Source organism: Mustelus asterias, chromosome 6 (genome assembly GCF_964213995.1).
Source record: "Mustelus asterias chromosome 6, sMusAst1.hap1.1, whole genome shotgun sequence".
Classification (NCBI taxonomy): domain Eukaryota; kingdom Metazoa; phylum Chordata; class Chondrichthyes; order Carcharhiniformes; family Triakidae; genus Mustelus; species Mustelus asterias.
This window is the reverse complement of record NC_135806.1, coordinates 95934762-95947284: the sequence shown is the minus strand read 5'-3', so window position 1 is coordinate 95947284 and position 12523 is coordinate 95934762. Positions and strand designations below refer to the sequence as shown.

Here is a 12523-nt window from a genome sequence, read left to right as displayed (position 1 = left end):
ACCATTGTCCCTTGACATTCAATGGCATTGCCATCACTGAATTCCCCACTATCAACATTCTGGGGGGGGGTCACCATTGACTAAGAATTCCACTGGATTAGCCATATAGTCTCTCAGGATAGTGTCCTAGGCCTGACCATCTGCAGCTGCTTCATCAATGACCTTCCTTCTGTCACAAGATCAGAAGTGGGGATGTTTGCTGATGATTGCACAATATTCAGCACTGTTCATGACTTCTCAGATGCTGAAGCAGTCCATGTTAAAATGCAACAAGATCTGGACAATATCCAGGCTTGGGTTTGGTAAGTAACATTTCTGCCACACTAATGCCTGGCAATGACCATCACCAATAAGAGACAATCTAACCACCGCCCCTTGGCATTCAATGGTGTTACCATCACTGAACCTCCACTGTCAACATCCTTGGGGTTACCACTGACCAGAAAATCATCTGGACTCACCACATAAACAGTGGCTACAAGAGCAGGTCAGAGGCTGTCCATTATCTACAAGGCACAAGTCAGGAGTGTGATGGAATACTCCCCACTTGCCTGGATGGGTGCAGCTCCTACAACACAAAAAGCTTGACACCATCCAGGACAAAGCAGCCCACATCCACAAACATTCACGCACTCCACCACCGATGCTCAGTAGCAGCAGTGTATATTATCTACAAGATACACTGCAGAAATTCACAAAAATCCTGAGACAACACCTTCCAAACCCACAATTACTTCCATCTACAAGGACAAGGACAGCAGATACATGGGAACACCACCACCTGCACATTCCCCTCCAAGCCACTCACCATCCTGACTTGGAAATATATCGCCTTTCCTTCACAGTCGATGGGTCAAAATCCTGGAATTCTCTCCCTAACTTCATTGTGGGTCAACCCACAGCATGTAGCCTGCAGCATTTCAATAAGTCAGCTCACCACCACCTTCTCAAGTGCAGCTAGGGTTTGGCAATAAATGCTGGCCAGCTGGCAACATCCATTTCCCATGAATGAGTAAAAAAAGAGCAAGTCAGAGGCTAGGAATCCAGTAGCAAGTAACTCATCTCCTGACTCTCCAAAGCCTGTCCACCATCTGCAAGTCAGAAATGTGATGAAATACTCTCCATCTGCCTGGATCTACACACCTGGTCACCTCTTCAAAAAATTCAATCAAATTTGTTAGGCATGGCCTCCCTCTGACAAAGCCATGCTGACTATCCCTGATCAAGTTTTGCCTCTTCAAGTAGAGATAGATTCTCTCCTTCAGAATTTTCCCCAATAGTTTCCCTACCACTGACGTGAGACTCATTGGTTTGTAGTTTACTGGCTTATTTCTACAACCCTTCTTAAATAGCAGAACCACATTAGCTATTCTCTTCAAATAGATGAGCAAAGACCACCAGTTTATTACACATCAAAATCTCTCATGGGCTCAATAAAAAGGAATGCAAGTATTGTACAATAAATATTAGCAGCTGCAAGAAGTTCTCTGATTGTTATGGGACTACAGTTCAAAATTGAAACCAATCACAAGCCTTTAGTTACACTTAATCTAAAGGAAACTGCAAAAAAGCCACTTCATTTGACAGAGTGTAAGGGATATGTAAGACAGGTAGGGCCATCAGTATAATTGTGAGGGGGCTCTGAGACAGGAGAGTCAAGATTCCAAGGAGTTTTGTAATGGTTTGACTATTTCATAAGGGTCTCATTATTCCAGGCCATCTTTCAAATGACAATTCTTAATGTTGGACAACAAGAAAGTATGAAACTCAGTATTCATATTGCAAGCTGCAGCCAACACTTTTCAGCAGTCTCAACACTTTCTACTTTCAATTCAGGATGACTTTGCGATTTTCCAACAAGTTGACAGCCGAGGTGAACCTTTCTTCGGACATGCTTCAGAGCCTGACCACCAAAGTTTCAAGGCTGAATTGCAGCCAATGAAGACCCTGGGAAGTGCAAAATCACTCTTCGTAGCAAGCTGGGGATGGAAGGAGTACAACACAGAATTGGTACTGACTCCCAGTTCCCACCTCTGATTGGAAAATCTGACACATCCCAGAGGACAAGAATTGAGAATTTCTTGAAATTTCTTCTATCCAAGTTGAATGCACCCAAGATTGGCTAAAAACTCCTAAATCAACAGGGATTATTAGCATGTGCCCTAAGTAAAGACATGATCTTTTGACTGGTAAGTGCAAGGCATTCTTGTAAGATGTTAACTTCTCAAGTCAGGCTATTTATTAAATGCCAACCTAGCTGGATCAGCCACTGAGAGGTAGTGGGAGATGCTGCATGAAACATCAGGAGGTGTGGAGTTATGTGTACAAAAGCATTAGTATCGACAAGCTCAGACCACCAACTTAATCAATTTCACACTTGCAGCTAATTCCTTTTGGCAAATTGCCTCTCCAAGTTGCATTTCTTCTTAGTGTCGAGAAACCAAGACAAAGATGACACATTTAAAAGCAGGCCCCAAGACATTGGCTCAAGCAAGGAAACTGATGAAAACAGAACATTAAAAAACAATGAACACCATTTGGGAACATTTTAGGCTGTATACAATGCTGCCAAGGTGGAAAAAGAATTGTTATGCTTGCTCAAGGGGAAGAAGAGTCAAGCTGACACACAATCCCATATCATAGTAGCATTGTCACTAAAAGTGTGTTAATAGGACAGCAACTGAACTTTTACAATGGTTAAGTAAATTGTTGTCGTTTTGTCATACACTAAATGTCCAGCATCAGTTAGCTGATCTCTGCTGTAGCAACAATATTACAGATTATACAGTTCTATCGAACACAGAGCTTTAAAACTGGCCATTAAATCCAAGAATTGGCGATGATCTTTGCGTTGTCGATGGAGACGGGAGAGGTACTGGAGGATTGCGGATATGGTTCCTATATTCAAGAAAGGGAATAGGGATAGCCCAGGAAATTACCGATCGGTGAGTCTAACCTCAGTGGTTGGTAAGTTGATGGAGAAGATCCTGAGGGACAGGATTTATGAACATTTAGAGAAGTTTAGTATGCTCAAAAGTAGTCAGCACGGCTTTGTCAAAGGCAAATCGTGCCTTACGAGCCCGGTGGAGTTCTTTGAAAATGTGACTAAACACATTGACGAAGGGAAAGCGGTAGATGTGGTTTACATGGACTTCAGCAAGGCATTCGATAAGGTCCCCCATGCAAGACTTCTCGAGAAAGTGAGAGGGCATGGGATCCAAGGGGCTGTTGCCTTGTGGATTCAGAACTGGCTTGCCTGCAGAAGGCAGAGAGTGGTTGTAGATGGGTCTTTTTCTGAATGGAGGTCGGTCACCAGTGGAGTGCCCCAGGGATCTGTTCTGGGACCCTTGCTGTTTGTCATTTTCATAAATGACCTGGATGAGGAGGTGGAGGGATGGGTTGGTAGGTTTGCCGACGACACAAAGGTTGGTGGTGTTGTGGATAGGTTGGAGGGATGTCAGAAGCTGCAGCGTGACATAGGTAGGATGCAAGACTGGGTGGAGAAGTGGCAGATGGACTTCAACCCGGATAAATGTGTAGTGGTCCATTTTGGCAGGTCAAATGGGATGAAGGAGTATAATATCAAGGGTAAGACTCTTAGCAGTGCAGAGGATCAGAAGGACCTTGGGGTCCGGGCCCATAGGACTCTTAAATCGGCCTCGCAGGTAGAGGAGGTGGTTAAGAAGGCGTATGTGTGCTGGCCTTCATCAATCGAGGGATTGAGTTTAGGAGTCGGGAGATAATGATGCAGCTTTATAAGACCCTCGTCAGACCCCACTTGGAGTACTGTGCTCAGTTCTGGTCGCCTCATTACAGGAGGGATGTAGAAATGATTGAAAGGGTGCAGAGAAGATTTACAAGGATGTTGCCTGGATTGGTTGGCATGCCTTGAGGATAGGTTGAGGGAGCTCGGTCTTTTCTCCTTGGAGAGACAAAGGATGAGAGGTGACCTGATAGAGGTGTACAAGATGTTGAGAGGTATAGATCAGGTGGATTCTCGGAGGCTTTTTCCCAGGGCTGAAATGGCTGCTACGAGAGGACACAGGTTTAAGGTGCTGGGGAGTAGGTACAGAGGAGATGTTAGGGGTAAGTTTTTCACTCAGAGGGTGGTGGGTGAGTGGAATCAGCTGCCGTCAGCGGTGGTGGAGGCAAACTCGATAGAGTCTTTTAAGAGACTTCTAGATGAGTACATGGCACTTAATAGGATTGAGGGTTATAGGTAAGCCTATATATAAGCCTAGGTAGGTAGGGACATGACCGGCGCAACTTGTGGGCCGAAGGGCCTGTTTGTGCTGTATTTTTTCTATGTTCTATGTTCTAAGTCTATACCAGTGTTTAACCCCCCGTTGGAGCCTCCTCCCACCCATCAGTATCCTAGTCTATTAGTATAACTTTCTATTCCTTTCTTCCTGTGCCCATCTAGTTTCCCTTGAATGCACCCCTGCTATTGGCCTCAACTACTACTTATGATAGCATATTCCCCATTCTCACCACTCGTAAGTAAACTTAAACTGAATTCTGTCCTGGATTTATTAGTGACTGTCTTATGTTATACGGACTCTAGTTTGGCTCTCCCCCACAGTGGAAATATCATCTACCACTACCCTATCAAGCCACTTCAAGATTTTAATGATCTCCATCAGTACCTGAAGTGCAGGAACAATACAAATCAGAAAAAAATACAAATCAGTCTTAGCATCACAAGGCATTTTTAAAAGTACAATTAAAAAAATGTTATATAAAACCAGACATTCGACTCAGTTCACAGCACGTGATCATATATTTCTAGTCACGTTTAACCACTCTGTTTCCATGTACTTTCATCCACTTTTCCTTCATCCAATCCAGTATTGAGCGCTGATTATGGTTTCTGCTTCAGTCACTAACCCTGAAATAAGTTTCTCCTACCCTTTACTCTAAATCCCTTGCATTTATAATCTTGTATCTGTGACTAGTTCACTGGCTTCTCAAATACTGAAAATCGACTGCTTCTGCCCACCCTGTTCCATTCTTTCATAATTTTAAACACTTACTATATCGTCCCACAATCTGCATCATTCAAATCAACAGAAATAAAATTGTTTTAAACACTTGATTTTCATTTTGCAGTTCCAAAAGCCACTTCTTAGCAATTCCCTATGCTAGAACCCAGTTCATTTAAGAAATAACCATGTTGAGACACTACCCATACCTTATGGCTGCACATGGACAGAACTGCCAGGAAGATAGTTAACTTCCAGGATTGTACCCTGAGTGCTCTTGGATTTGCAGCCTAAAAAATAAGAACCAGCAGCAACTTGGTTTGGTGCACCTACAAATTTCATTAATTGCAGCTCAAGACAGCTGTTTTCAAGGAATCCTAAGTGTGAGCTCATGTCCATCCAGTCTGTTATACTGCAGCATTAACAATTGCACACTTGCTCTCTCCAAATCCATTCTGTCTTTTCAGAGTTCATGCTCCCAATTTCTGCTTCAACCAGCTTTACTACACCAAACTTTCAGTTAAAAACAAAAACAAAAAGCACTGGAAATACTCAGCAGGGGGGAGGGGGGCAGGGGGGCGGGGGGGGGCACACGGTAGCACAGCGGTTAGCACTGCTGCTTCACAGCACCAGGGACCCGGGTTCGATTCCTGGCTTGTGTCACTGTCTGTGTAGAGTTTGCACATTCTCCCCGTGTCTGCATGGGTTTCCTCTTGGTGCTCTGGTTTCATCCCACATTCTGAAAGACGTGCTGGTTAGGTGCATTGATCCAAACAGGCGCAGTGTGGCGACTAGGGGAATTTCACAGTAACTTCATTGCAGTGTTAATGTAAGCCTTAACTTGTGACTAATAAATAAACTTTAAACTTTTAAAAGCTGCCCCCCCGACCCCCCCCTTTCCGGACTCAACATCCAGTTTGAGAAAGATGAGGAGGGATAGTTTTTCTCAGTCCCTAGCTCTGTGGCCTCTTATTTTGCAATTTGCCTCAAATCAACCTTTCACCCTCAGAACATCTTTCATAATGGTCAACTACTTCATATTTCCCCTCAATCACTCATAGAATCATAGAAACCCTACAGTGCAGAAAGAGGCCATTCGGCCCATCGAGTCTGCACCGACCACAATCCCACCCACGCCCTATCCCCATAACCCCACATATTTACCCGCTAATCCCTCTAACCTGCGCATCTCAGGACACTAAGGGGCAATGTAGCATGGCCAATTAACCTAACTCGCACATCTTTGGACTGTTTGTGAAAAAGTCCCAATTCTTCAAATCTTCCTTCAAAACAATAAAGCAGCTGCAGGGATGCAAACCAAATATACAGCAGTGAAGTGTTTTCTCAATCATTTCAAAAATTTCCTAACTTTTGATTCAAGTACTATTTTAACAGATGCCGCAATTACCTGCTTTTCTTTTCTGCTTTTTTGGTTTATGCCCATAGGGCCAATTTTTAATAATTACTTAGAGAAAAGAAAATAACTGAGATACAGTTTAAATTATGTATCATTTTTATCGAGAGATATAATTTTTGACTTACTTTCATTAAAAGAATATTCAAATTCATCAAGCGTTTGAGGAAACTTAAGGGGTGGTTCATCTTTCTTCATAAGTTCCTCCAAGTCTATTCTGGATAGTAAATCTGAAAACAAAAGACAATAAAACAATTGTACATTTGATACGGATGAAATTTTTTGAGTTATGTTTCCCAATATTTTCATGGGAATTGGGACAACTGGCTATCCTATGAATAAGGAAAATAGAACATAGAACATAGAATAGTACAGCATAGTGCAGGCCCTTCGGCCCTCGATGTTGTGCCGAGCTTTGTCCGAAACCCAGATCAAGCTATCCCATTCCCTATCATTCTGGAGTTGTAAATATAAACAGACTAAAGAAATAGTATGCAGTGGGCCAAATCTTGTTGAAGTGGGGCATCTTGCAGCATGTGTCAATAAAACTTCAGCCTGAATATAATTTGCTGATAATAGTATGGACAACTGGTACCTCAAAAGCAGTACGATGCATAAGGAAGGTGAAGAGTCAAATAAGGTACAGAAAATGAAATAGAGAGAAAAACAATGAAAACGAAAAGAAAGAATTTTCTTGCACTTCCTTTTAAAGTTAAAAAAATTGGAATCTCTTAAGAATTTATTTTATGCAGGTTTGAAACTCAACAGTTTAAATTGTTTCCCTTCTAGGACAGACAAGTTGATTGGCATTACATTAACAACTAACACATTGGTAAAACGGCACTCAATTAAATTATAAAGTAAGTTCTAACCCTAATTCTGAAATGGGAAAGGTATGTTCAAAGTCCAACATGTTCTTAAAAATAATGGAGAGGTCATGGGTGAGATATAATTTCTTGCAAATGCAAGGAATTACAGGATTGGGACTGTATATTTAATTTAGGGTAAAATGGATGAATGAAGGGAGTCATGTAACCGGTTCTGACCATCATCCCAGTACCAAAGAAAAGCCAAACAGCGTGCCTTAATGATTTAATCGTCCGGTGACTCTGCCATCCATCATTATGAAATGCTCTGAAAGGTTAGTCATGGCACAAATCGATTCCAGCCTCCCAGACTGCCTGGATCCACTACAATTTGCCTACCGCCACAACAGGTCCACAGCAGGCGCCATCTCCCTGGGCCTGCACGCAACCCCGAAACACGTAGACAACAAAGATAGCTATGTCAGACTCCTACTTAGTGACTACAGCTCAGCCTTCAACACCATTATTCCTATGAAACTCATCTCCAAACTCCGTGGCCTGGGCCTCAGCTCTTCCCTCTGCGACTGGAATCTGAACTTCCTCACCCACAGACCACAATCAGTAAGGATAGGCAACAACACCTCCTCCACGATCATCCTTAACACCGGTGCCTCACAAGACTGTGTTCTCAGCCCCTTACTATACTCCTTATACACCTATGACTGTGTGGCCAAATTCCCCTCCAACTCAATTTTCAAGTTTGCTGACGACACCACTCTAGTGGGTTGGATCTCAAACAATGACGAGACAGAGTACAGGAATGAGATAGAGAATCTGGTGAACTGTTGCGGCGACAATAATCTCTCCCTCAATGTCAACAAAATGAAGGAGATTGTCATTGACTTCAGGAAGCGTAAAGGAGAACATGCCCCTGTCTACATCCACAGGGACAAAGTAGAAATGGTCGACAGCTTCAAGTTTTTAGGTGTCCAGATCACCAACAACCTGTCCTAGTCCCCCATGCCGACACTATAGATAAGAAAGCCCACCAACGCCTCTACTTTCTCAGAAGACTAAGGAAATTTGGCATGTCAGCTACGACTGTCACCAACCTTTACAGATGCACCACAGAAAGCATTCTTTCTGGTTGTACCACAGCTTGGTATGGCTCCTGCTCTGCCCAAGACCACAAGAAACTACAGAAGCTCGTAAATGTAGCTCAATCCATCACACAAACCAGCCTTCCATCCACTGACTCTATCTACACTTCCCGTTGCCTCAGCAGAGCAGCCAGCATAATTAAGGACCCCACGCACCCCGGACATTCTCTCTTCTATCTTCTTCCATCGGGAAAAAAATACAAAAGTCCGAGGTCACGTACCAACCGATTTAAGAACAGCTTCTTCCCTGCTGCCATCAGACTTTTGAATGGAACTAACTTGCATTAAGCCGATCTTTCTCTACTACCCCCAGCTATGACCATAACACTACATTCTGGACTCTCTCCTTTCCTTCTTTATGAATGGTATGCTTTGTCTGTATAGCTCGCAAGAAATAATACTTTTCACTGTATACTAATGTGACAATAATAAATCAAATGAATTCTGCTGACAAGTTTCAATGGCTTGATTGTTAAATCTTAAAGGGGTATAGGTTGTTTTACAGGGAGGAAGGTCCAAGATATTCACCTGAAACAATGACTAGAATGGCTGTGCTGACAGTGGATTTTTAAAATATTCTTTTACAGGATGTGGTATTTATTGCCCATCCGTTATTGACATTGCGAAGGTGCAATGTCAATAACAGATTCGTTGTTTTCTTGAACCGTTGTGGTCCATGTGGTGTAGGTCCACATGAAGGACGGGGTTCCATGATTTTGATACAGTGACAAGTGAAAAAACGACAGTATAATTCCAAAACAGGATGTGTGAGAGACTTGGAAGCAAAGGATGACCTAAGAGGAGGGGGGAAAAGTTAGAATGGCCTATCTTCATTCATTTAACTGATAAACAGGATTTATAGCAAATAAGATCGTAAAAATTACAGTACATTCATATGAAACAATGACTAGAATGGTTGTACTGATGGTGAATTTAAAATATTCTTTCACATGATGTGGGTGTTACTGGCTAGGCCAATATTTATTGCCCATTCTTTACTGCCCTTGACAAAGTGCTCGTATGTTGCCTTCTTGAACCGTTATGGTCCAGGTGGTGCAGGTACACTGTTTGGATCTTCCTTCCTGCAAAACAACCTGGACTCCCCCTTTAAGATTTAACAACCAAGCCACTTGAGGCTTGTTGTCAGCAGAATTAGAGAAATAGAAGGAAGGGAGGAACTCAGGGGAAATTACAGACACCAGAGAAATGGTACTGAGTAAATTGTTGGAGCTGCGGCTGATAATAGCCTGGGTCCTGATGGACTTCATCTAAGGATCTTAAACAAAGTGTCTTGTGAGATAGTTGATACGTTGGTTTTAATTTTCCAAAGCTCTCTAGATTCAGAAAAGGTCCCATTAGTTTGGAAGATAGCAAATATAACTGCATTATTCAAAAAGGGAGACAGCAAGCAGGGAAATAGAGGCCAGTTAGTCTAACATCTGTCGTAGGGAAAATGTTAGAAGCTAAGAAGTTATAGCAGGGCACTTGGATAAGCTCAAGCTAATTAGGCAGAGTCAGCATGGTTTTGTGAAAGAGAAATCATGTTTAATCAACTTATTGGACTTCTCTAAGGAAGCAACCTGCGCTGTGGATAAAGGGGAACCAATTGAAACACTGTGCTTAGATTTTCAGAAAGCATTTGATAAAGTGCCACATCAAAGATTATTGCAGAAAATAAAAGCACATGTTACAAGGGATAACATATTGGTATAGAAAGATAATTGGCTGGATGACAGGAAGCAGAGAGTAGGTATAAATGGGTCTTATTCAGATGGGCAAGATAAAACAAGTGGTGTGTCACAAGAATCAATGTGGGACATCAACTGTTTACAATTTATATAAATCACCTGGACGAAGAGATGACTGTCAAATTTGCTGATCACACAAAGATAGGCAGGAATGTCAGTTTTGAAGAGGACACAAGAAGACTACAAAAAGTATAGTGTTCCTCTGGGAGCGGACCTGCGGGGTGGAGACTGTGAGCGGTGAGAGAGAGAGCGCGGACTGTGAGTAAATTCTGGGGTTTTTTTTGTCTAATTTTCGGGAGGTTTTTTGTAATTAACGGAAACCGGAAGGCCGCATCGCGAAGCCTGCCGGTAGCTGTAGTTTTTTTTTTCTCTCACTTACCTTATAAGTACTCGCCTCGGGGTATCGGCCTCAGTGTTCCTCTGGGAGCGGACCTGCGGGGTGGAGACTGTGAGCGGTGAGAGAGAGAGCGCGGACTGTGAGTAAATTCTGGGGTTTTTTTTGTCTAATTTTCGGGAGGTTTTTTGTAATTAACGGAAACCGGAAGGCCGCATCGCGAAGCCTGCCGGTAGCTGTAGTTTTTTTTTTCTCTCACTTACCTTATAAGTACTCGCCTCGGGGTATCGGCCTCAGTGTTCCTCTGGGAGCGGACCTGCGGGGTGGAGACTGTGAGCGGTGAGAGAGAGAGCGCGGACTGTGAGTAAATTCTGGGGTTTTTTTTGTCTAATTTTCGGGAGGTTTTTTGTAATTAACGGAAACCGGAAGGCCGCATCGCGAAGCCTGCCGGTAGCTGTAGTTTTTTTTTCTCTCGGGCCCCTAGCCCTATAAATTGGTGCAGAGGAGATACCCGATCCTCTACACTGGTAGAGGATCCCACCCTTCCATCCTCCTCTAACCTAATTATAAGTGTGGGGAAGTTTTTTGTTTTCTTTTTTTCTTGCTGGTAATGGCTTCAGGGATGGCAGTTCAGGCAGTATGCTGCATCTCCTGTGGGATGTATGTGGTGAGGAAATCCAGTAGTGTTTCAGGAGATTTTAGTTGTAAGAAGTGCATTAGATTGCAGCTTCTGGAGGAGCGTGTAAAGGAGATGGAGGGGGAGTTAGAGGAACTCCGCATAATTCGGGAGGCGGAGGTGGAAGTTGATAGGAGTTATAGAGAAATAGTAACTCCTAGAAATGAGGCTTGGGTCAATGCCAGGAGGAGGGGTAAGAAGCAATCGGGAAGACAATCCCCTGGGGCGGTTCCCCTCCATAATAGGTTTTCGGTGCTGGAGGCTACAGTTGAGGAGGAATCAACTGAGCATAGAGAGCAGATCTCTGGGGGTGAGCCGAGTGAGAAAGCTCAGGTGGTTAGGGGCTGTAAAAGACTGGGCCTTGTGATTGGGGACTCCACAATTAAGGGGACAGATAGGAGGGTCGGAACTAAAGGTAGGGACTCAGGGTTGGTGTGTTGCCTACCAGGGGCTGGGGTCCGGGATGTGTCTGACAGGGTATTCAGGACTCTTAGGGGGGAGGGAGATAAACCACAAGTTATTGTACATGTGGGGACACACGACATAGGGAGGATAGGGGAAGGGGATATTAGGCAGGGATTTATGGAGTTGGGGTGGAAACTAAAGGCCAAGACTGACAGAGTGGTTATCTCTGGACTCTTGCCTGTACCACGGGATAGTTTAGAGAGGAATAGGGAGAGGGAAGGTTTGAATTCATGGCTGAGGGGATGGTGCAGGAGGGAGGGGTTCAGGTACTTAAGCAATTGGGGCTCGTACTGGGGAAGGTGTGACCTCTATGAGAAGGATGGTCTACACCTTAATCAGAAGGGGACCAATATCCTGGGGGGTAAATTTGCTAAGGCCATGCAGGGAGGTTTAAACTGATTCGGGGGGGGGAGGGATCCTGAGTAGTGGGGCTGAAAGTGAGGGATGCATGGATGGGGACTGCAATGCACGGCATTGCAGAGGTGGGGTGGAGCAGGGTTTGAAATGTGTATACTTCAATGCCAGGAGTATTCGCAATAAAGTGGGTGAACTTGCAGCGTGGATCAGTACCTGGGACTTCGATGTTATGGCTATTTCAGAGACATGGATAGAGCAGGGGCAGGAATGGATGCTGCAGGTCCCGGGGTTCAAATGTTTTAGTCGAAGTAGGGAAGGAGGTAGAAGAGGGGGAGGGGTAGCATTATTGGTCAGAGATTGTATCACAGTGTCAGAGAGGAGGTTTGATGAGGACTTATCTGTTGAGGTAGTATGGGCGGAGATTAGAAATAGGAGAGGAGAGGTCACCCTGTTGGGAGTCTTTTATAGACCTCCTAAAAGTTCTAGAGAGGTTGAGGAAAGGATTGCGGAGTCAATCCTGCTTAGGAGTGAAAGTAATAGGGCAATTGTTATGGGGGATTTTAACTTGACTAATATTGACT

The 12523-nt window shown here is 43.8% G+C and overlaps 1 protein-coding gene across 3 annotated transcripts in view; it reads right to left on the bottom strand.

Moving 5' to 3' along the window:
- arb2a (ARB2 cotranscriptional regulator A) overlaps window positions 1–12523 on the bottom strand; it is a 511621-nt gene that overhangs the window by 474683 nt on the left and 24415 nt on the right. For all 3 annotated transcript variants that reach the window (XM_078214787.1, XM_078214789.1, XM_078214788.1), the window contains exon 3: window positions 6525–6626. In XM_078214787.1, the coding sequence (XP_078070913.1) occupies window positions 6525–6626 (102 nt within the window). The remainder of the gene's footprint in view (window positions 1–6524; window positions 6627–12523) is intronic.